The sequence below is a fragment of the Gracilinanus agilis genome, chromosome 4 (assembly GCF_016433145.1).
Source record: "Gracilinanus agilis isolate LMUSP501 chromosome 4, AgileGrace, whole genome shotgun sequence".
Taxonomy (NCBI): Eukaryota; Metazoa; Chordata; class Mammalia; order Didelphimorphia; family Didelphidae; genus Gracilinanus; species Gracilinanus agilis.
Genome location: NC_058133.1, coordinates 116,347,117 through 116,373,607, shown reverse-complemented (window position 1 = coordinate 116,373,607; position 26,491 = coordinate 116,347,117). Strand labels below are relative to the sequence as shown.

The following is a 26,491-nucleotide window of genomic DNA, read 5'->3' as shown; positions in this document are numbered from 1 at the left end:
TAGTTAACCTATCTATAAAACGGGTTCAATATCTCCTGGTCATTTCTTCTGCCTAATATCCTGGGAGGCTTGGAACACAAAATTACAAAATTCTGTACTATTGTTATGAATCAGAGAAAAGAAAAGGCACTACATAGAAGGAAGGGATTATAATGAAGGAGCAAGGAAGAGAAGATTAACCTATTTCCTCTCCTCTCTTCAAAATGAGTTTCTGTTTCCAAGAACTGTGGTGTAAAAGGGGCAGAATATGTTTTTAGCAATCACAATTGTCCAGAACCAAGGTGTGATGTCCCAGTTGAATTTTAAATAAAATGCCAGTGTAATTAATGCTATATTTATAGTGTTAGAAGATAGTTGAACAGCCCTGGAGAACTGGTAATCTAGGGGCTAGGGGTGGATTCTTTCCCATGTAGAAGTAGCACACAAATAGAAGGGATATAAAAATTCTTCCCTGCAGGGGAAAATTGCTGGCTTCTCCTTCATGGAAGCCTGGAAGGGAAAATAATCTAATTCCCATTTGGCTTGGCACCAGGCCAGCCAAGCTCAGGCTCTTGTTCAACCAAGAGTCACAGTGTTGAGGTGGGTCTGCAAAACAAGACTGTAAGAAGCAGCAGGTAGAACAGGTCCTCTGTGTTTATACTGGTGGATATACAGGAGTGTAACTAGGTAGGGGTTAATGAAGCATGTGTCAATGTGGTATGATGGAAAAGAGCAGGGGATTTGAAGTCAAAGGGACAATAGCTTGACCCCTAGGTTTCCCAGGTAGTTGGGTGGCACAGTGGGTAAAGTTTTGAACTTGGAATTAGGAAGACCTGAGTTCAAATCCAGTCTCAGAGGCTTATTAGCTTTGTGATTCTGGGCAAGTGATTTAACCTCTGCCTGCATCATTTTTCTCAACTATAAAATAGGGATAAAAATAGCATCCATCTGACAGAGTTGCTATGAGGACTAAATGAGATACTATGAGAGTACTTAGCATAGTACCTGGCAATTAGTGGGAACTTAATCAAGGTTGTTTCCTTCATTCCTCCCTCCCTTCCTTCTTTTCTTCCTTTCTCTTTTCCTTTCTTTCTTCCTTCTCTCCTCCCTTCCTCACTCTCCACCTTCCTTTCTTCCTTCCTCTTTCCCTCTCCCTTTCCCTTCAATTCCTTCCTCCTTTCCTTCCTTCACTCCTTCCTTCTTTTCTTCCATCTTCCCCATATGTGGCCTTAGGCAAGTCATTTTATGCCTTAGAGCTTCTGTTTTCTTATCTGTAAATAAGGCAGCTAAATGACTTGTCCACAAGCTTCTAAATTGTGGCACAATGAGTTTTATTTAAATTTGTTTTATTTAAATTTCATCAATCCAAGTTCAGAACAGTATTCTGTATATACATGGTTTTGATTTTAATGCATGGCTGTTGAATGAATGATCCAAGTAACGGGGCAATAGAGTTTATACCTGGGATTTGCTTCAATGTATGGAACTATAACTTGGAAAAGAATAAATAAATTCATTCATTGGTTGGAGGGAGGGAGAAGTGTCCTCTGATTCCAAACCCAGTGTTCTCTGTACTAATGTATATTATCTTCATGTTATCCTCAGTGGGTAGAAAGAACATTAATCACAGCCCTTATTTTTTAAAATGAGGAAACTGAGGCCTAGAGAGGTATTATAGATTGTATTATAGTTCATAAAGATTTTGAATCCAATTCCTTTGGCACCAAAGCCAATGTTCTTTCCACTACATTAACTTTTCTTCCATATATTTCAAGTTATCCCTATGAGGTAAGGATAATATGGATCATTACTATTGGATGGATGAAAAAAATGAGGCCTGGAGAGGGTTAGTGACTTCTCTGAGATCACATAAGAAGTTAGGAACAGATGTAACAAAAAGACCAAACAAAACCCAGAGCTCTTGACTCCTATCCTAAAGATTTTTCCATTGGAGCAAGAGAAGAAGAGAATCCAAGGTGAGAGTTGCTGAGTTTCAGTGATTCTCTAGTCCTGGGCTATGCCTGCTTAGACAGTTACAGAAGAGAGCAAAGGTTTCCTTTGGAATCTCCTCCTGTGCTGTGATTTCATAATGTAATCAGGAAATGTTGTTCCAGATAATGTTGTTACAAGATAATGGGCTCCTGCTGGGTAATAAACTCTAAGGTAGACTCTGGACTTTACTGAAAACAAACATGGAGCAAAGGCTCACATTTTCTTCCAATGCAAGAAAATTATCTCTCCCTAGTCTACTTCATATACTAACAATGTTTCTATGTGCCTAATGCCAGTTGGCGTTGAGAGTTCCTGGATGTCAGCAATGAAAGCTAAATCAGAGAAGGGCAACTGCTCATTTGGCCAATAGCAAAAACCAGAGGTACTGGAGCTTCCAGATAAGCCAGCAGTCCTTGGAGGTAAAACCAGTTTGCTGTATGCATGCCTATGGCAACATTCCCACCTGGGCAGAGTAGACCTTGGCTCAAATCAAAACAAATACCTGAGCCCATAGCAAAGGGAAGGATACCAAGATGAATGGGTTTAAGAAACAGGGTTTTTTAAAAAGTAAATTAGAAAAGGGGCAGATAAGAAGAAACAGCCTGACTGAATGTCAGTACTGGGGCAGTCCAGAGACCACACTTAGAGAGGACAGAAACTATCCTGGAGGCTAAAAGAGGTCATCACAAATTTATGTTATCTAATCTTAGCTGGTCCCTCACTACAACCAGGTAATCATTCTATTCTTTCCCAATCAATTCTCTACCCTGCTTACTGAATTCCAAGCAGTGCTGCTGGGAATATGTCCTGTTACAAAAGAATCCCAGGAAAGGAAGATACTGAGCTTCCCTGAGTGACTCACTGGCAGCAGTAATCTCATGTTCTATAAGAGGTCTTTACCTGCTACCCTTCACTCCCACTGATCCATTCAGAGATTAAATTCTATCTATCTCTCTTTTTAGAGAGATATATATGTATATCTATCAACCTATATATAATAGATGTATATATATATGTATATATATATATATATAAAGATACATCTACCTATATATAGAAATCTATATAGATGTCTATGTATACATTCATAAATACATATGTATGAATATATTTATACATATATAATGTATATCTTGCATTTATACAACTGTTTACATGTTGTTTTATTTATTAGAATGTAAGCTCCTTAAATATAGGGAATTTTTTTGCTTTTTTTTTTTGTACCTCCAATACAGTGCCTGATACATAGTAGGAACTTTTTCAAAACGTTTACCTTCAGTCTTAGTATTAATTCTAAGGCAGCAGACTTGTAAGAGCTGGGCAATTGGGCTTAAGTGAATTGCCCAGTCACATAGCTAGGAAATGTCTGAGATGACATTTGAACCCAGGTTCTCCCAACTCCAAGACTAGTGCTCTATTCACTGAGTCAGCTAGCTATCCCTATAATAGGAGCTTAATAAAGTTTGTTGACTGACCAAGAAGCCAATATCATAGATAGGAGCACAGATTTAGAGCTGGAAGGATCATTAAAGATTACCTAGTCCAATCTGATAATTTTATAGATAAGGAAACTAAAGCAAAAGAAGGGTAATGATTTGCTCATGGTCTTACAAGTAAAAATGGCAGCCCAGTTGCCAGGTCCTCTGATGTGAAGGTCAGCTATTTTTCTATCATACCATAATGCTACTCTCAAAATCTCAGCCTTGGGTAGGCTTGATTTATTTATTATTTTTTTCAAAAGCATTGTATTGTATTTTTTTAATTAATTAATTAATTTTGAATATTTTCTCATGGTTAAATGATTCCTGTTCTTTCCCTCCCTTCCTATTTTCTCCCACTCCCCAGAGCCAACAAGCAATTCCACTGGGTTATACATGTATCATTTTTCAAAATCCATTTCCATGATATTCATGTCTGCAATAGAGTCATCATTTAAAGTCAAAATCCCCAATCATGTACCCATCAAACCATGTGACTAATCATATGTTTCATTTGCATTTCTCTTCCCACAGTTCTTTCTCTGGATGTGGATGGCGTTCTTTCTCATAAGTCCCTCAGGATGGTCCTGGATCATTGCATTGCTGCTAGTAGAGAAATCTGTTACATTCGAGTGTGCCACAGTGTATCCATCTCTGTGTACAATGTTCTCCTGGACTTGCTCCTTTCACTCCGCATCAATTCCTGGAGGTCTTTCCAGTTTACATGGAATTCCTCCAGTTCATTATTCCTTCCAGCAAAATATCAGATCCTTCCATCACTATCAAAAACCACAATTTGTTCAGCTATTCCTCAATCGATGGACACCCCCTCATTTTCCATTTTTTTTTGTCACCACAAAGGGCGTGGCTATAAATATTTTTGTACAAGTCTTTTTCCTTATTATCTGTGGTACAAACCCAGCAGTGGTATGGCTAGGTCAAAGGGTAGGCATTCTTTTAAAGCCCTTTGGGCATAGTTCCAAATTGCCATCCATAATGGTTGGACCAATTTACAACTCCACCAGCAGTGTATTAGTGTCCCAATTTTGCCACATCCACTCCAACATTTATATTTTCCTTTACTGTCATATTGGCCAATCTTCTAGGTGTGAGGTCATATCTCAGAGTTATTCTGATTTGTATTGCTCTAATTATGAGAGATTTAGAACACTTTTTTATGTGCTTATTGATAGTTTTGATTTCTTTATCTGAAAAATATCTATTCATGTCCTTTGACCATTTATCAAATGGGGAATGGCTTGATTTTTGTACAATTGACCTAGCTCCTTATAAATTTAAGAAATTAGACCTTCGTCAGAGGTTTTTGTTATCAAGATTCTCCCCCCCCCCAATCTGTTGCTTTCCTTCTAATTTTGGTTGCATTGGTTTCGTTTGTACATAGTTTTTTAATTTAATGTAATCAAAATTATTTATTTTACATTTTGTAATATTTTCTGTGAAAATAGGATTAACTCTCTCCTTGCCTATTTTTAAATTAATAAACAAAAACTGAAAACACCCCTATATAACACTAAGTAGGGGAAGTTTGCAAGCCTCTTACTAAAAGTGGGTGAAAATCCAGAGAAGAGTGACCACCCCCAGGGCAGTGCTAAGCAAATTTAAAGACTGCAATTTGCTCCTGTAAAGAGGAAAAAGGACTAGAAATGATCCTGAACTTCCTGTCAGGGAGGTCTTTGGCCTGAATCTGGGGCTTAGAGGATCTTGGATTGGAACTGCAGCTTGGAGCTACAAATTAGCACTTCAATCTGGGACTCTGGCTCTTGGACTGCTTCTGGTAAGATTGCTCCTGGATCTTCTCCCTTTGGAGCTTCGGCTTGGGTGAATGAAAAGCTGACCTTCTTTTCCTGGCTTCTGGAGAGATTAGTTTCAGAGAGACCTCCCCTTAGTGGAGGTGGTCACATGGGTTGAGTCCTTGTTTAATTCACTACCAAGTCCTCTGGCTGAGGTGTTAACGAGCCCTGTGTGGGTTGAGCCAGAGACAGAGCAACATTTAGGGTGATAGGCTAGACTTCTTACTCTACCTTCTTTCAAATTTCTCTGCTTTCACTTGTTCCATCTGTTTGTGAATAAAGGTATTGAAAATCTTGAGGTATAATATTTTAAAATTGGCAACCACAGTACATTATCTTAGAATTCTCATATATTTAGTCAAACCCTTAATTTTAATTCCTTACATTTCTATCTCTTGCTTGGTCTTAAATTCTTTCATTTCCCAAAGATCTGACAGGTATACTATTCTATGTTCACCTAATTTACTTGCAATTTTCCTTTTTTTTTTTAAACCCTTGTACTTCGGTGTATTGTCTCATAGGTGGAAGATTGGTAAGGGTGGGCAATGGGGGTCAAGTGACTTGCCCAGGGTCACACAGCTGGGAAGTGGCTGAGGCCGGGTTTGAACCTAGGACCTCCTGTCTCTAGGCCTGACTCTCACTCCACTGAGCTACCCAGTTGCCCCTCTCCTTTTTATATTAAAGTCATTTAATCCATTCTGAATTTATCTTGGTATAGGGTGTGAGATGTTGATCTAAACCTAATCTCTCCCATACTGTTTTTTTAATTTTCCCACCAGTTTTTTGTCAAATTGTGGGTTCTTGTCCCCAAAGCTGGAATCTTTGGATTTATCAAACACTATCTTGCTGAGGTCATTTACTCCTAGTCTATTTCATTGATCCACCCTTCTGTCTCTTAGCCAGTACCATATTGTTTGATAACCACTGCTTTACAGTACAGTTTAAGATCTGGTACTGCTACGTCCCTATCCACATTTTTTTCATTAGTTCCCTTTGTATTCTTGATCTTTTGTTCTTCCAAATAAAAAGTGTCTTTGTAGTTTGATAGGTATAATACTGAATAAGTAAATTAACTTGGATAGGATTGTTATTTTTATTATGTTAGCTCATCCTACCCAATAGCAATTAATGTTTTTTCCAATTATTTAGATTTAGTTTTAAATATGTGAAAAATCTTTTGTAGTTGTGTTCATATAATTCCTGTGTTTGTCTTGGTAAATAGACTTCTAAATATTTTATATTGTCTAGGGTGATTTTAAATGGAATTTCTCTTTTTAACTCTTGCTGCTAAGTTGTGTTGGAAATAAATGGAAATGCTGATGATTTCCGTGGGTTTATTCGTATCTTGCAACTTTGCTAAAGTTACTGATTATTTCCACTGGCTTTTTAGTTGATTCTCCAGGATTCTTTAAGTATACCAATCATATCATTTGCAAAGAGTGATAGTTTAGTCTCCTCATTGCCTACTTTAATCGCTTCAATTTCTTTTTCTTCTCTATGCTACCTCTAGCATTTCTAGTACAATATTAAATAATAGAGATGATAATGGGCATCCTTGCTTCTCTCCTAATCTTATTGGGAAGGCTCCTAACATCCCATTGCAGATGATGCTTGCTGATAGTTTTAAATATATACTGTTTATTATCTTTAGGAAAGGCCCAGCTATTTCTAAGCGTGTTGTATTTTGTCAAAGGCAAACTTGATTTAGAAAGACCACCTCCCTTCAAAAATCAATCTGATGAATATTGGTAGGTCTGGCTGAAGAAAATTTTCAGGAAAAATTAAAATTATATAAGCCAAATGATTCTTAATGGCCCAAGATTTTTTTCTTTTCCTAGATTTGTGAATTCATTTGTTTAGATGGGCACTCATTGAAAACTTCTATTACTAATGTACAACAATATTTTCTCTGAAATTTATAATTGCCTAGGATACTAAGAAGGTAAATTATACTTCCCTAAGGACTTCCTAGAATTATAAATCTAAAGCTAGAAGGGACGTTTGAAGCCAGCTAGTCCAACTCCCCTCATTTTCTATTCAATATAGGTCTTCCTAACTCAGAAGCCAGCTCTCTATCCATGATCACCTCTTTTATCCAATATTAACCCTAGTAATAAGCAACTGATAAAGATATATACAATATAAGGTATGACTGAAGTAATAAAATGAATTTTCATATTACCTTCTATTCACCACTCTCATTATTTTGAATGACAAATATCAAAGGAAGTATAAAACAGGAAAATGTATTCTAACACAAGAAAATGCCACTGTCATGGAGATTTCATGTATATAGACCAAATAAGAAACAGTCTCTAAATCGGAGGGCCTCCAGATGGTCATATTTATGGATGGCATTAAAATGACTAGATTAAACCTCAATATACTATAGAATGTGCATAGTGAGATTAATAATCACTTAAAGACAAGGCCTAATAACCAACCCAAGGGGGTAAAGTATCTCTATTGCTCAGGTTATGAGATGCAGTGAGGTAGGCAGACAATTTAATTAATCAATCAGAACATTTATTTTGGATAGGTATCACAGATCAATAATAAGCTCATCCCAGAATTGAAGAGGAGAAACAAGAGTATAGAAAATTTGAAAGTGTCTTTAACAATCTCAAGCTTTTCCTTGACATAAAAATGCAGTTTTTCCTTTGTCATCTTAGGCAAGTCTCTTAATTTCTTTGATCTTTTATGTTTCTTCATCTGTAAAATCAGGGAATTGGGCAAGATGGCCTCTAAGGTCCCTCCCAGCTTAAATCTATGAAGTTATGACTATGAATTTTTAAAGCCTTTCTTTCCATCCTAGAATCAGTACTCTGTATTGATTCTAGTGGTAGAATGGTAAGAGTGGTAAGGGCTAAGCAATGCGAGTGAAGTGACTTGCCCTGGGTCCCAGAGCTGGGAAGTGTCTGAGACCAGATTTGAACCCAGGACCTCCTCTCCAGGCCTAGCTCTCTATCTACTGAGCTACCTAGCTGCCTCCTAGATCCTATGACATTTTATGGAGCTTTGAAATAGTCTAGAACAGTTATGGGCAAACTACTGCCCATGGGCCAGATGTGGCCCCCTGAAATGTTCTATCTGGCCCATCTAACATTATTCCTAATCTGGAAAAGAAAAATATAATAAAAAATTCTAAGCAACATTTATGGCACAATTTGAAATGGATTTTATGTAGACAATTCCTTGAAAACAAAAGACCTTTTGATCCCTTTTCCAGTTCCAGGTAACCATTCTAAGTTCTTTCAAAGATATGTCTTTAAGACATTCATTTAGTATCAACATTCCTCAAAGATTTAAAGCTAGAAGAGACCTAAAAAGTCATCAAGTCAAATCTCTCATTTTACTGATGAAGTAACTGAGACAGCCAAAGGTTAAGTAACTTTCCTAAGGTTGCGTAGCTATTGTGTGTATAAGGTAGCATTTAAATCCTGCTCTTCTTGACTCAGAGATCATCATATATAGTAAATAACTAAAACAAATTTATAAAATATTTTTTGTGGGGGAGGAGGGGACTAGAATTGGGATTTCATTGGCATAGGGAATTTCTGGTGAAAATTTTTTCTTCCATCAATGTAGGTCAACACTATCTCGGTAATTTATAGTCTCAGAGTTGCATGGAGTGTTAAGAGGCTCAATGATTTGCCCAGAGTCACATAGCAAATAACAGAAGTGCATCTTGAACTCAGCTTTTTCTTGTCAGTAGCCCAGTTTCTATCCAGGACTCATGCATCATAGCAACTAAAATCAGGGAATAGATACCACCATTTGTTGTGGCTTTCTCTCTTGAAGGAAACAGGGTTCTTTTTTCTGATCTCAGGAGCTGAGGCAATTCTGACGGATTAAAAACCATTCACAAAAAGTAACATAAATTAGGACCATAGAGACCAAGTCTGCATTTTCCTTAAGGATGTTTTAGATCATAGACTTAATTAGATTCAATTAAAAATATTCATTTTGCTAGGAAGTGAGGTCAATGCAAAGACTAGGTAAGACATGGTTTCTGTCACACCAAGTTTTCAATCTTCTTCACTTCAGATGATGAGTCTGAGGCCCGAGAGGTGGAGTCACAAAGCACAAAGAAAATTAATGGTAATTCTCTGACTAAGACCAAGGTCTCCTTATTCTGAGCCTTCTAATGCCCAGTGTAGTATTATTTCAACCATATCACATCTTTTTTTCTTGGGACATATAGTGGGAAAATGGGGGGACAAGGGGGCAGAGTCTGCTTTATATTAAAAGAAGTCATGAAAAACCCTATAGAAAATTGACTGGTGGCATATTAAAACCTCTGCTATTTGCCTTTGTAGCTAAGCTAGAAGCAAAGCAAAACTAGATTAAAACCTGAACTGAAAGAGGGTACATTAGTTAACCCCTCAATGCTTATGGGACACAGCTGGGGACATCTCTACAACCAGAGACCTGCCCCACTTTTTCTTCTACAAATATTTACCTTTCATTAGCAGTGGGGTTTGAGGATCTCCCAAATGACTCTGCTTTCTAAGACCTCATTCAATTGTCTTGTAATCAGATCCTCAGGGTCTTCATTGTGGTGAATTTTTATTAAAATGAGAACCCCTCCTAGATATTACATTCTCAGGGTGAACTGGGAAACACAGAACTGATGCTCAACTTGAAACTGAATGCTGTAAAATCACAATGATCAAGCTTAGCCCCAAAGGAGATGTGAGGATGCACCTTCCTCCCCACTCCCATCACTGCTTCTTTGTAGAGGTGGGGGAATATGGGTGTAGAACACTGCATGTAATAACAGACTTCTTTGATATGCTGATTAGTTTTAATGAACTTCTTTTTGGCTATTTTTAATTCTCTGTTCCAAGCAATTGCCCTCCAGGAGGAGGAGAAATACATCAAGAAATGTAGGTGGTATCAAAACAAAAAATATTAATACATATTTTAAAATTTTTTGAAAATCTGAATCCAAGAGGAAAGAGGGAGATATCAAACACACAGCTCTAATTCTTTCTCTCTTTTCTTCCTGGGGTTATGGGATTTTATTTCTGTGTTACATCTTTTGGTCAGTGATTCAGGAATTTATGTGGTTTGGAGGGGGAGTAAGGATGAATTCAGTTCAGCCCATCTCAAGAAGTTCTTAAGCATCTACTATATATAAAGAATATATTAGGTACTGGAAAAAATGAAATAGTTTCTCCTCTTAAGGAGATTATATTCTGTTAAAGGAAAACAACAGGTAAATAGATAATTAAATACAAAATGTATATAAAGTAAATAAAAATAATTTGGGGAAAAGTAAATAAAAGGTATTTGGAGGATACAAAGCACTAACAGCTGGAAGGTATAAGAAAAAAAAAACAAAGGGTATTCTTTTTTTTTAGAGGATTTTTTAGAAGGATTCTAAAAGGTAGAGGTGAAGATTCCAGGTATGAGGGACAGCTTGCACAGAAATTCAAAAGTGGGAGTTGAAATCTAGTATATGGAAAAATGCAAATTAGCCAGTAGTTTCCTTTTTTATTTTCAATTTTTGTTTTTCATTGTAAATTTTCTCTCTCCCTTGATCCCTCCCCAATATTTTGAGATGTCAAGAAATGTGATACCCATTATACAACTGAAGCGATGCAAAACATTTTTGCATAAGCCATGTTGAGGAAAAAAAGCAAGAAAAATAAAAGAAAAGAAAAAAATTATGCTTCAATCTGCACTGAGCCCATGAATGCTCTACTTGCAAGTGAACAGCATTTTACATCATGAGTCAAGTAGGCCAGTATGGCTAGAACACAGGGTATATTATGGGAAGGGGATATGTTATTTCATTTTCTCTTCCAATGCAAGTTGTTCTTTTTTTCTGCAACTCAACATCTTAGAGAGTTATAGCATTTGGAGGTTAGAGTGACTTACCCAAGGTCACACAGCTAGTAGTTGAACACAAGTTTTCCTAATCTTGAGATCAACTTTTTGTCTACATTGTCATACTAACTCTCATCATATGAAATTAGTTTGGTAAGAGAGGTGACAGCTTTGAATCCCCAGCAACTAGGCCTGTGCTCCTCACATAATATGTCCCTAACAATGCTTGTGAGTAGGTTGGTTAATTGATGAATTAAGCCTTATTTCAGAAGATGTCTACTGAGTTGAGCTGAGTTAGACCTGATATCAGGTTCAATTTTCAAAGCTGGAGTAAACAGAAAGCCAAGTGGCAATTCTAGGGCAACATTCCACAAAGGCACAGAACCAGGACAAGGTCTTTTGGCATGTCAGTCCTAGACTATTTCTAACTCCCAGCTTGTGGCAGGACTGCTGGAATTTCTGAGTCCTGAACTTACTTGAGAGACTTTAAACCTGGCAGAGAAAGAGGATATTTGATGAGCCATGCTTTTATTTTGCTATCTGACGTTGAGGTGTGATTTGGGGCAGTCAGATCTTATAGGCACCAGTAAATGGAGAGCTCAGGTGTTGGTTATTCCCTTTAAGGGCATAAGAAATGGTTCTTCCCATCCAAGGAGTGTCTTTCCTCCAAACTCATGCCTCCATCACTTCTACTTATGCCTCTTTTAAAAGTTTCTTAAAAAAAAAAAAGAACAATGAGTACCTGATAGCCAGAAGATCACCTTGCCTGTTATCTCCCACTCAACATGAGCTAATTATGGGAGTGAAGTGGAAAGATGAAGGCAGAGCAAGAACTTTCTAGCAGAATCTCCCCAATCATTAGATCTTTGTTGCTCCTGCAACCCTACCTCTGCTATTTATTTCTGTCTGGAACTCAGCACTGGCCAAGGTACCGATGACTCTCTTGGAACCTGGGGAGGAGAGTAGTAGCCCAGGGATGAAAATTCTCTGCTCAACCATTTAGGAAGACTCTCAACAGCTAAAACCAACAGGCAACAGGCTACAGTAGTGGGGAGGGAAGGGTTAGCAACTGAGAACATCAATCTGTTCTCTTAAAAATTTGAGAATTCGGGCAAAATAGCATGATGTCTGAGAGTATCTAACTCCCTCAGGGAGCTGGTGTAGCTATTAGTCACAGCCTCAGAGAAGAAATCTTGACTATAAATAAATGACAATCAACGAATGACATGATTTTCTCACCAGAACTTCCGAGGAGACACCTCCCTTATGTCAGCACACAGCTGCCCACTTGATCCACTTAATGTATTTAGTTAAATATGAAACCCAGTCAAACAGATATTTGTTAATTGGGGGAAAAGTTAATTTTTTAAAAGACTAAAACTTTGGAGCCAGCTAATTAGCTTAGTGGGGTGGGCACGGATAGTGATGTTTGAACCTCTAAGGGGAAAATGGGATCTAGGTGAGAACAGTGATGCTAGGGGGCCTTCTAGAACCCAGGGAGGATTTTCAGGGAACTAAATAGAGAAAAATGGCATCATCAGTGTGTGTTGGGACAACCACACACTGAAGTACCTTGGGAGAGAATAGGAAATTAGAGTAGGAATAGCAAGGGCAGGAGAAGTGGTATAAAAACAGCAGAATCTGAGATACTGTTTAACATTAAAATTATAGGATCATCAATTGAGAGCCAGAGAGCGCCTCAGAAATCATCTAATTCAACCCCTCCATTTTATAGATGTACAGATTAAAGACAAGAAAGGATAAGTGATTTGCCCACTGTGGGCAAATCATTTATAGAATGCTTTAATATTTGGATAATGCTTTATAAATATCTAATTTTATGCCCCCAGCTGGAGACCGGAGCTATTATTATCTCCCATTTCATGAAAGAGTAAACTGAGTCAGGCAGAGGTTAAGTGATTTGCTCAAAATCAGCCCATTAGTAAGAGTGTATAGTTGAATTTGAAGTAAGGTTTTTTCCAACTCTAGGTCCCACATTCTAACCACTGCATAACCTGCCTGCTTAGATTAAGTATCTAGGAAATAGCAAAGTCAATATTTAATTTCAACTCCTCTGACTCCAAATCTATCCTCTTTTCTACTACATCATAAATATCTAATTATAATTGGTGTTTCTACTTAGTGAATGGCATACATGCTCAGTGATGATGGATGGACTTTTCTTGACTAATATCTGTTCCTAAAAGCACGGGTAGAAAGGCTAGAGCATTGGACTTGAAGACAAGAACATCTGGGTTCAAATGCTATTTCTGACCTTGACTGACTGACCTGGTAACATGACCATGGAGAAGTCACTTAACCATACTGAGGCTCAAGAAACTCTTTAAGGGTTATTGGTTATGTCCAAGAAGGCAAAGGTAGTTTCCTACCCTGACCAAAGTATTTGATGTGAGCATCACAAACTTAACAATCTAGCATTAGCTCAAGATGCCATTCCAGATCCTGGATGCTGATTTGGCTTACAGATTGAAGAGTGAGTCCTATCCAAAGCTACAAAACCTCCTGGCTTACCTTGTAAGAAGATTCTGTTCCAGTAGATTCTCCCAACATCATTTCCCCCAAGAAACACCAGGTTGGACAGAATCAGCATTGAGGTGGAGGCACCGGCCAAAGCGGCATGCAGTCGACGGCAAACTTGTGGGGAGAGATGCTGCACCTGCCCCAACACAACAAAGAAACATTTATTAATAAATATAAAAGTTGCTAATTCCTGAAAGCACTTGCCCTGGCTCTACACAGGGTAGTGGACATTGAGCACTGTTTTAAAGTCAATAAAACTTGAATTTGAAACCTACCTCAGACCCTTGCCAGCTGCTTGATGCTGGATAAGATTATTAGCCTCTATTAATTTCTATTTTTCCATCTTTCAAGGGATAATAGTGCCTGTATCTCTCATGAATATTGTGAAGATCAAATGAGATCAGGGATATATAGTGCATAGTAAATCTTAATAAAGTGCTATGTAAATGTCAGCTTGTTATTACTATTATTATTATTATTATTATTTACCATTTTGCGATGTTTAGCAATTCACTTTAACTCCTTGTGCCTCTCTCATTTGTAAAAAGATGAATTTGGATTAAATCCCTTTAATACTTCCAGTTCTCAATTTTCTGATCTTGTAGAAACAGAGATTTTCTTAAAATCTAAAAGAATTTGTAATGCCATCTTTTGTCTTTACATTGCTTACATTCCCCCTTCTCTCTCCTCCTCCCTGAGTCAACCCATATAACAAAGAATTTTTTTAAATAAGAGAAAAATTATGTAAAATCAATCAACATATTTTAAAAAATCTGAAGACATGTACAGTGCTCCATATAGTAGGATAGAAAGCTGAGTTTGGAGTCAGGAAGACCTAAGTTCAAATTTAGCCTCAGATACTTCTTAACCTAACCCTGAGCAAGCAGCTTAACCCTCATATGACTCAGTCTCCTCTACTGTTGAATGGGATAATAACAGCCTCTTCTTTCCAGGGTTGCTGTGAGGATTAAATGATAAAATATTTGTAAAACCCTTAATCTAGCTCCAGGCAACTAGAAGATGCTTAAAATAATAATGTTATAATGTCTCCTTTCTCCCCACCCACAGAACTCTCTTACCTCTGCAAAGGGTAGAGATAACTATCTTCTATTTCTTCTTGGGGGCAGGCACCTTCTTTATAACTTTGCAATATTCAGTTTCAATTTTTTAGTATTTTTGTTCTTTTCCTTTATATTGTTGTAGTCGTTGTATATGATCTTCTCCTGGCTCTGCTTACTTCATTCATCACCAGTTCTTTTTAAATCTTTCCATGTTTCACTCTATTCATCAAGATCATCATTTCTTACAGCACAGTAATATCCAATTGCCTTCATATGCCACAATTTGTTTAGCCATTCCCTAATTGATGGGGACCTAATTGTTTACAGTTTTTCACAGATCTTTTCTTTTAATAAGTATAATCTTTTTGGAATATTCCTGCCCTCAGAGCAGTAAACCAATTCAAATGGCTATTAACATGCCCACCTCTTTCAATAAGTCTTTTGGGATTAATCTGGGAAGCAGAGACAACCTCTTTAAGTTCAAAACCTCAATGTTCTCCATCTTAAAATGCACTTACCCTTGCCACATATAAACTAAATATTTTGACTGTCTATAATTTAGTTCATTTTTTCCTACTTTGTCTCTAACTTCTTTGCATGTTTGTTTCCAATTCTAGGGAACCCAAACTGTTTTAATCAATTATTCTCTACAGTAACGAGTATAGCCCCATGTGATCTATATGAGTTGCCACACTGAATGAGAATATGGTGCCAATGAAGCCAAAATTATAGGTCTGATAAATTCTCTCCTTTATTCCTCAATTCACTCAGACCTCAACCATATCCCACAGATGTGTGAGATGTAAGACCCATCAGGAACAAATGAGAGAATGTGGATCTCATTCCTACTTCTGGAAAAACAGCTCAGAGAACATGTCAGATTCACATACAAGAAATGCCACGTTGAAAGTTATATACAAACAGGAGCTTTAATAAATGATTCTTTTGGCTTGAGTATAAGTAATTTGGTTTGTTTTTACATATCAATAACTGACCTTGATACAAATAAACAAATCAAGGATCTGCAATTTTTATCAGTGTTGGGTAACTCTAAGGCAGAAGTTCTCTCCACTAACATAGATTGCAACCTGTCTATGACTTAGCATATAATTGCTACACATTTGAACCAAGGCTTTCTGACTGCAAGCCCAGTATATCATCCACCATTCTTTGTACTTTTAGATTTGCAAAGTATCATACATACATTTTTACATTTAAGTCCTGCAATACCCTTATTAGGTGTCACGGGGCACAAATTTAGAGCACATTTAGAAGGTTCTTCTGAATCCATTATACAGATCTGGGAGCTGAGGTCCAGAGAGGCTAAGTAATTTTTCCAAAATCACATAGGTAATAAATGGTGGAAATATAATCTGAACTCAGAGATTCTCCAAATCCAGCACTCTACCATAATGAACCGAATATCCCCCTGTTTCAGATCTCTTGTCATCCCATTTCATAGATGAGAAAATTGAGTCCTAGAGTAGAGGAGAGGAGTGACTTGCTAATGGTTACCAAGCTAGTGAATGTCAGAGGTGGGATTTGAACCCAGATCTTCTTGATTCCAAGTAGAGAACTCTATCTACTAGGCTAGCTTATTCCCCTCACTCTGCACTAAAACCCTCCTCTGATGTTTCATCATGAGGTTAAGAATCTTGGATTGTTGGAGGCTAATCCAGTAGAGCATAAGTGTGGACAAACCTATAAACTTGGCAAGGTTTGGGGTATGAGCCCAAAGACTTGATTTCATGTATGCTATCATAGAACTAGTTTAGGTAAATTTGGAGATGCAAATCACAAGATTAGCTTTAGGGGAGGATAAAGTTTTGGACCACAACAACACTAAAAGGTATTCTAAATCAGTTGCACTGCTAGCTAGCATCAGCAAATCACAGGAACTTAAAGTAATGAAGATATCTTTACTACAATTCACTCTTTCCCCTCCCTTCCTCCTTTTACATTATTCATTGGAATTCATAAAGGAAACCAGGCTTTTATTTCTAAACACCAGCTGTTCTGGTCACAGGTGCCACATGTGCAATCACTAAATGTAAACAGAGGCTATTAGGCTGCATCTGTGACAATGTAACCCCACCTGGCCCAGCCATGCTTTAGAATTTCACATCTAGCATAAGGAATTCATGTGGCTCAGCCCATAGACGCCTCAGGTCCTTTTGCTTTCTCCAAATATACTGATTAATACAGAAACCTGATGAATACAGGGAGAAAGAGAAGAAAACATGGAAAACACACAACCTCAAGACATGGTAGAAGCTAGTTTTGCTTGTTTCCTAGTCTAAATAAAGCAAAAGCCTGTGGTGGACTGCTCAGACAGAGAACCACTGAGTCAAAGGGTCATAGAATGGAAGTCTCTAATAATCCTTTTTTTTCAGAATCAAAGCCTGGATCATTCTTTGGAAGATCATCTAATTTAATTCTCATTATACTAGTAGGAAATAGTAACTCAGAAGTAGAGTTTATTGCCAAGGACACATAACTGGTAAATGGCATAACCAAGTGTAGAACCCAGGTTGTTTCCCTCCAACTCCAATATTCTTTCACAAAAATCTTCTTCCCCATCTACATTTCAATTGTCAATGGGTTCCCCAATTAAAAGATCACAACCCAACATGATAAGCTATACTTAGAAAGGATCCTCTAACAGAATTCCCCAAAGCAACATGCCATCTTCTGCTTCCATGTCTCTTGGAAATGCAGTGTCCTTCAAGCCCCAACTCAAGAGATCTCTTTCATACTTCTGCTCTCACTCCTGATTCTCCAAACTTCTTTCCCCATCACTTCCCTGAAGCTTTCTCAACCTTAAAGACTCCCTCTGCCCCTGTAGGTACCTTCTCTGAATGGTCAGCTCATCCAAGGACCTCCATTTTTTAAAAGTGCCCAGGCAAGTCAAATTCACCCCATTTATCTCCCAGCTCTTTCTCCAGATTTCTTCCTTCACCATACCCCATTCAGATGCCATCACCTCTTTCAATCTCTTTTTAAAATTTAAATTTTATATGTTTATTACATTAAAATATCCAATTAACTCCCTCCCTCCCCTTCTCCAATTAAAGAAGGCATCATTTGCCCAAAAGACAGAGAGATGTATAATTAAAACTATGTCTTATTCATTTCTATTTACCAATTCTTTCTCTGGAGGTAGACATATAGAAGTCATTCTTCAAACAAGATTCTTGTTGCTGTATATAATGTTTTCATTATGTAGTTTTATAATTTACTTTTATAATTCTTTTATACTTTTTTTAGTTTTCTCTTACATGTCATTTTTCTCTATTAGAATGCAAAATCCATGAGGGTAAGAGTCTGTCTTTCTTTTTGCTTCTCTTTGTATTCCCAGTGCATAACAGTGTCTGGCACATAGTAAGCAATGAATAAATGTTTTGCCCACTTGCCTTCCCTTCTATAACAAGCCTTTCCTTCATTCCTTCATTGTTAGTGCTCCTTCTTCCTCCCACCCTTCCTCACAAAATGGCTCAGTTTATTTGGTATATTTTTTATGTTTACCCACTGAATACTACATACTGTTTTTCCCAAGAAGAATATAAGGTTCCTAAAGGTTGAGGATTGTTTATTTTTTGCCTTTGTACCCTCCTCCAGTACCGACTGCTTTATTAATGTTTATTGAATTGTTTCAATCCAATCCAAAATGGAACAGAAAGCCTAGAGACATTTTCATTTTAGCTAATTCTGTTGTGGATCATCTGTTGCAAATGTTGACTGTTCTGTTGGCTTCCCCTTAAAAAATGTGTTTCTATGCCCTGAATCCATACCACTTGAGGTGATTGTAATCTGTGTAAAACATAGAGGTAACCTGCATGAGATTATAATAGCTATTATTTATGAAATGATTTAAGATTTGCAAAGTGCTTTATGTATGTTTTCTCAGATTATCCTCACAAATCCTATGAAGTAGGTGCTGTTGTTATCCCCATTTTATAGACAAGGAAACTGAGGCTAAAAGAGGCTACATGATTTGAACAGAGTCAAATAACTAGTGTATGAGTGAGGCAGATTTTTAATTCAGGTCTTCCTAATTCCAAGTTCAGTGCTCTATCCAGTGCACCATTTAGGTGCCTCATTCACTGAGGAAAAGAGATAGATGGAAAATTTGATATTTGAAAAGTGACTATATTTCATAGGACCACAGAAGCATAGATCATTATCTGATAGAGACCTTAAAGGTCTCTCTTAAAATCAAACTCCCTAATTTTACAAATGAAGATACTGAAGCCCAAAGAATTATCCAAAGTCACAAAATAGTATGTTTTTGAGGTGGGACCAAGAGTTTCCTATGAATAAAGATAGGATTCAGGAAACTAAGAGGGTAGGATTTACAGCAAGTTTCTCTGATAAAGTCCCATTTCTCAAATATATAGGGAACTGAATCAAATTCATAAATATAAGAACCAATTCTCAATCAATAAATGGTCAAAGGATATAAAGAGACAGTTTTCAGAAGAAGAAATCAATGTTATTAATAGTGACATGATTAAAATAATGCTGATACAAACTCACACCTATCAGATTGACTGACATAACAGAAAAGGAAAATGACAAAATGTTGGAGGGGATATGGAAAAATTGGGACACCAATGCACTATTGGTGGATTTGTGAAATTGTCCAATCATTCTGGAGAGCAATTTGGAACTATGCCCTAAGAGCTACAAAACTGTACATATCCTTTGACCTAATAATATCACTATTAGGTCTACATTCCAAAGAAATCAAAGGAAAAGAAAGAACTATTTGTTGAGAATATTTCTGGTTGTTTTGTGGTGGCAAACAACTGGAAACAGAGAGGATGCCCATAAATAGGAGAATGGCTGGACAATTTGTAGTATACGATTGTGACGGAAGAATAATGTCATAATAGAAATGATAAGGATAATTTCAGAAAAACCTGGAAATTTAAAAAAACTTTGAAAGACCTACATGAAATAATGAATAGTGAAATGAGTAGAACCAAGAGAATATTCCAGATAGCTATAGAATTAATAATAAAATTAATATAGAATTAATAGAATAATTTGTGAATGTCTATCAGAAAATGAAATGAAAAATAGAAACACAAGACACTCTCTCTTTCTATGTATTATGTATATATATATATATATATATATATATCACTTACACATATACACATTTTTGTCAGGTGATACCTTCTATGGTTCAGGAAAGGAAGGGAGGGTCTGAAATATCTGAGAATAAATATTAAATATTCTTTTAAAAGAAAGAACCTGAATTTAAAAGACAATGACTCCAAGGGTTTCATTATAATTTCAGGTTTTATATCCTAATTTCATTAAACATCCAATTTTACATGATCTAATAGATCCTTTGTCAAAGCACCTGTTCCTAAGAGAGTTAATAGTTTATATTATACAATACAAACTAACATTTTCACTTATTTGATTAACAAAATAAGAATGCTAACACTGTGGAAAAAAACTTGGAAAGACTTACATGAACTGATGAAAATTGAAATGAACAGAACGAGGAAAATATTGTACACAGTAATAGCAATATTTTAAGAATGATCAACCATGAAAGACTTAACTACTCTGATCAAGATAGTGATCCAAGACAATTCCAAAGGACCCAGGATGAAAAATGCTATCTATTTCCAGAGAAAGAACTGATGAAATCTGAATGCAAATTGAAACATGCTTTTTTAAAACTTTATTTTTATTGTTTTATTTTGTTTATATTTACTTTTGCAATATGACTAATATGGCAATATGTTTTGTGTGACTTAGAGTGTATAATCTGCATTTAGCTGGCATAGTGATTAGAACATTGGGCTTGAAATCAGGAATACTTATCTTCCTGATTTCAAATCTGGCCTAAAATACTTACTAGTTGTATGACTCTGGACAAGTCATTTAACTCTGCTTGCCTCAGTGTCAACCATAAAATGAGCCAGAGAAGGACATGGCAAAATCCAGGATCCTTGTCAAGGAAATCCCAAAATAGAGTCATAAATGGTCAGCTACAACTGCCTGAAAAACAAGAACAAGGTGTATAATCCATATAAAATTGCTTGCCCCCACAAAGAGGAGGAAGCAGTGAGAATAAAGGAGGGAATATTGATTTCAAAATTCTGTTAAATTATTGGAAATTTTCAAAATATGTAATTAGGAAATATTTAACAAAATAAAAATAATTTTTACAAAAGAATACAGTTAGGAAAAGCTGTGAGCCTCTAGGTGATATGAATTATAGAGAAGCATGCATGGTTAGTGCCTGCTAATGTCTTCCATGGATGCCTCATTGTGGCATGAAAATAATCCTAGGTTCTTGAAGGCTTTGCTATTGAAACACAGGTCACAAGTCTGTCAGGTCCTGCCAATCTGGAAAACCTTCAAGTATGTCCCTGCAGAGTAGCTGTCTGGCTTTCATGTGAGGACTTGCCTAATTAAATCCATGGAGGCTTATTACTAGAAAGCTGACCAAAAAATGATGACTTTTTTTTTTACTGACCACATCAACCCACAATGAAAATATCCTGAAGCAGAGCTCCTTAAATTGGATTCCATGAACTTATTTTAAAAAAAAATATTTTGATAATCATTTCTTTCTTTTTCTTTTCTATTTTTTAAAAACCATTGTCTTCTGCCTTAGAATCTATAATAAATATTGGTTCCAACGGAGAAGAGTGGTAAGGGTTAAGAGACTTGCCCAGGATCCCACAGCTAGGAAATGTCTGAATTCAGATTTGAATCCAGCACTACCTATCTCTAAGCTTTTTATCCACTAAGCCACCTACCTGCTGTGATAATTGTATTTCAATAAACTTGAGTTCATTTTAATCCTTGTATTTTATTGCAAACATTTAAAAACATTTCTCTGAGGAATTCCATGTGAACTGGAATGACGTCCAGGAAATGAGGCCTCAGAACCAGGAGAACCTTATACACAGAGACAGATACACTGTGGCACAATTGAATGTAATGGACTTCTCTACTAGCAGCAATGCAATGACCCAGGATAATTCTGAGGGACTTATGAGAAAGAACACTATCCACACCGAGAGAAAGAACTGTGGGAGTAGAAATGCAGAAGAAAAAACAACTGCTTGATCACATGGGTCGATGGGGATATGATTGGGAATGTAGATTCTAAACGGTCACCCTAGTGCAAATATTAATAATATGGAAATAGGTCTTGATCAATGACACATGTAAAACTCAGTGGAATTGCAGGTGGGCTATGGGAGGGGGTTGGGAGGAGGGGAGAGAAAGAGCATGAATCATGTAACCATGGAAAGATTTTCTTAATTGATGAATAAAAAAGATTAAAAAAAAACATTTCTCTGAGAATGGAGGGGCCCATGGGCTTCACAACTACCAGAAGAATCCATGACACACACAAAAAATAGCTGACAGCCCCTAATTCAATGCAACATGTAACAGAAAATATCAGTGAAAGAAAGTGCATTTCTTGAAAGATAGCATTTCATTTCATTTCATTTCTTGAGGACTGAGGAAGAATGTCTGCTGAGTAGGGGTATGATGTTGCATTGGTTTGAAAAAGGTAATGACTAAAGCATTTGTGTAGACTGTATTTATTGTTCAGTTGGGTCCCACTCTCCATGATCCCACTTACGGTTTTCTTGGCAAGTTTTCCATTTCCTTCTCCAGATAATTTTACAGTTGAAGAAACAAAAAAACAGGGTTATCTGACTTGCTCAGGGTCACACAGCTAGTGGGAGTCTGAGGCTGGATTTGAACTCATGAAGATAATTCTTCCTGATTTTAAGCCTCATATTCTACCCACTTAGCAAACTATCTGTCCCCATACATATAGCCTTTAAAAACTAAGGGGTTCTAATCTATCAGTCTACTTTCTACATCAGTAGCAACAATACATAAGCTGTCAGGAGTAGAGAGAGGGGAAAATGAGTTGTCCCAATATGGCATCAGTAATTTTCAGGAGAGTATATGGCTTTGCATACTGCCTCTTGGATATTTCTAGGCACACTGGAACTATATGTGAAGGAAACTCTAAAAGACATCTTAATAGCTTTCATTCTACACTTTATCATAAGATCATCAGATCACAAATTTAGAGCTGGAAGGGCTCCTAGAGGTCTTCTAGTCCAATCATTTCATTTTAGGACATACAATTTTATTGTTTTGTCTATTAGTAGTATCCGATTCTTTATGATCTTTTTTTGGGTTTTCTTGGCAAAGATAATGGAGTTGTTTACCAGTTCCTTCTCCATCTCATTTTATAGATGAGGAAACTAGGGTTAAGTGACTTGCCCAGGGTCACACAGCTAGTGTCTGAGACAGGATTTGAACTCAGGAAGATGAGTCTTCCTGACTCCAGGCCTGTTACTCTATTCCACTTAGCTACCAATCCCTTCATTTTAAAGGTGAGGATACTGAAGGCCAAACAGGTGACATGCTCAACGCAACACTGGTAGCAAATGGCAGGGATGGGGTTCAAGTTAGGCCTGGGATGAGAACCAAGGTTCTGTGGTTCTAAATCCTGATGTCTTATTCCCCAAATAAATTACTGACAAGGGGCACATCTTTTTGAAGAATTTCAGAGGTCAGTCTATGATGCTTTCTTTATTTATGGCAATAAAGCAAATATAGAAACTTGGAAAGGAAGCTGGATCTGGAGTGAGAAGTCCTGAATTCAAACTTAGTTCTGCCACTTACTATCCTTGGGACCTGGAGCAAAACATTTCTCTGGAAGCCAGCTTCCTGCTCTATAAAGGATTGAATTGCAGCAGGCTGACCTCTAAAGTTCCTTGTATATCTAAAAATTTTAAAGCAATATGGCTTAAGGGTCCCCAAACACCTTTTTATCCAGTGGATAGGGTTCAGTTTATAAGAAACAAAAGAAACCATCCAAAACATCTTCTAATCTATGAGACTGAAAGGAGAGCATTCACAATGGTTTTTTTTGGTACTGAAATGATGAACTCCTAGCCAATTTTTACCAGTAACAACTAAGAACGCTGATTTTTAAAAAAAGAAAGAAAGAAAAAAGAACAAGAGTACTGAAGCCAAAAAGCTTGTAAGGAGCGAACATGACTTAAAATAGAAACCAAGAGACATGTAGCCAACTCTCAGTTCTACATTCTAAAGAGGGGACAAAGGATGTCGTGATAAATGAAATCTACAGAAACTCCAAAAAGCTCATTTTAACCAGAAGCTTCATCTCTTTCCTTGACAAAACTATACTTGCTAACAAGGAGAAAAATTCAGATTTTAGAACTCATCTTCCCACTAATAAAAAGAACTAGAAGTAACAGAAATGAGTCAGATACAAGGAAGCTTTGGCCACATTGGTAGAAAAAATATGATTAAAGCCATAACTCTATAGGGGTGACCAGGGCATTGCCCTCAGCTATCAAAATTAGAAAACACTGATATAGAACATTCAGGCATTCAGTAACATAGAAACAAAAGAGCTTAGCAACTTGTTTGCAAGAATTATTAAAATAGAAAAGTAATGAGATGGTAAATTGATGTGAGCACCTCTCCTACTTTGCTCCCCACTGAAGAAGAGGAAGCCTTGCACCAAAATCCTGTGATCTTTGTCTTTTCTCAAATGCTTCTTAGGTCTTGCCTTTCCCCCTACACAAGCATGAGCTCTTGTCTTATCTGCTGTTTATGGGGTTTGTTTTAGATACCAAAATATACTAATTTCAGTTTTAACTAAAGTCTTATGTCCTTGACTTTACTAGAGAGCTGAATTTATAAAACCCTGTGTGCACATTGAAATTATGTAAAGACAATCCAATTTTCATATCAGTTACTTGGTTATCATAAAAATTACTTATTTTCATACCAGATGATTTTTCATGAGATAAAAGATGGCTTTCAATATTTAAGCCAGAAGATTTCTAGCTGAGAAACTCCTTCTTCAGTTGGACTTCCAGTTAATATAAACATTTAGGTGTACCAAGGGAGAGTTTGCTATATAATTATTTACTTTAAAATGAGTTTTATTGATGACTTTTCTTTTATTTAAATCAGTCATATAAATGAAACTTACGTATGTGTTTATGTGGACATATCTATATCTATAGATAGATAAATAATATTTAATGCTTGTTTTCAATGCTATCCTCCCCTTATTCCCAGAGCTGTCCTCTCTTTCAACAAAGAGAGTAAAAACAATTGAGTGATTGATACTATATGCAGCATCTTCCCATAGTAGTCCCTGCCTTTCTATAAAAGAAGGGAGATACATTTCATTATCATTTCTCTGGTCTATCATTGATTTTTCAATTAAGATTCATTGTATCTGTATGTGTTTTTTAATATGCCTTTTTATGCCCAAGTTGTCTCCTTCATTAGAATATAAATTTCTTAAGGGCAGGGACTATTTAATTTTTTTTTCTGTCTTTGTATTCTCAGTGCTAACACAGAACTCATACAGAGTGTTGTTTGTTTTTCATTTTTGAAGAGGATCAATGACATTGGGGATCTATATTTTGGCTTGTGCATAATTGGATTTAAGTGAGTGCACAGTCATTATCTTCACCCATTCTTCCAGAGTCATTGAAGTCCAGTGACAGGACAAAAGTCAGTATGACTGGTGATGGCCCAGGAGGTCATGGACAACCCTGGCATCTTCCATGTCTGCCCAAGCTCTTAGCTCTCCACAGTTCATGCTCCAGTCACTTTCATGGCTATTAGGACAAATTATTCTCATCCAACCATTCCACCAGGAGAAGTCTTCACATACTTGGAGTAGAACACCCCCAATTTATCAATGGATTTATGGTCCATTGATTACTCTCAATGGTTTTTAGCTCATCTGCCAACAAGGTTTACCATAGTATGGCAACTGCACATGCTATAGCTTCTTGGAGCCACAGGTGATAATTGTATGGATGCTAAAGGAGAACTAGTACATCTGGTGTGAGGGCTTGCCAAGCCTTTTTTAAGGTTGTTTATCCTCCTTTATGGTCTACCCCTCACCCAACTCTTTTTCACAGTAGACTCTTAATAAATGCTTGCCTATTTGGCTTTATTGAATGACTGACTTATTTTTAGAGGACTTTATTTTCTTATAGTCATTGAGCGCATTGTTCTTTGGGCTCTTTGATTCACTCTATATAAATTTACACAAATTCTTCCATATTTCTTTACATTACTTATTTCTTACTAAACACAATATTCTATTTTCATTCATTTACTACAGCTTGTGGTTTAGTCATTACCCAACTAATGAGTACTCTCTTTTTTTTCTAGTTCTTTCCCACCACTAAAAATGCTACTATAAATATTTTGATAAATATGGAGCATTTCTATCTTTGATCTCCTTGGAATATATGACCCAAAGCACATTATTTGGAAACCTGGAATATTTGTATGACCTTTTGCAGAGTACAGCAAGTAGGATCAGGAGAATAATTTGTACATCAATGACAATATTTTAAAGACAATTTTGAAATATTTAATGACTGTTCAAAAAAGAATCAACCACAAGTCCAGAGAACTCATTCATTCTATCCACTTTCTGAAAGAAAAAAGTGACAGGGTCAGAGAGCAGAATGATACAAATATTTTGGGGGCATGTACAATGTGGAAGTTGTTTTGCTTGACTATGTTGTTATAAAGAAAACTGATCTGTAGACCATCGGATTTATAAGCATTTATCAGTAAAAAGAGAAGAGAGAAGAGAGAAGAGAGAAGAGAGAAGAGAGAAGAGAGAAGAAGGAGAAGGAGAAGGAGAAGGAGAAGGAGAAGGAGAAGGAGAAGGAGAAGAAGAAAAGGAGGAGAGAGAGAGAGAGAGAAAGAGAGA

General features: G+C 36.8%; 1 protein-coding gene across 3 annotated transcripts in view; it reads right to left on the bottom strand.

The window, feature by feature from the left end:
* The window catches only part of HHAT (hedgehog acyltransferase), a 601,381-nt gene that overhangs the window by 107,685 nt on the left and 467,205 nt on the right, over window positions 1-26,491 (bottom strand). For all 3 annotated transcript variants that reach the window (XM_044672463.1, XM_044672465.1, XM_044672466.1), the window contains one exon: window positions 13,628-13,772. In XM_044672463.1, the coding sequence (XP_044528398.1) occupies window positions 13,628-13,772 (145 nt within the window). The remainder of the gene's footprint in view (window positions 1-13,627; window positions 13,773-26,491) is intronic.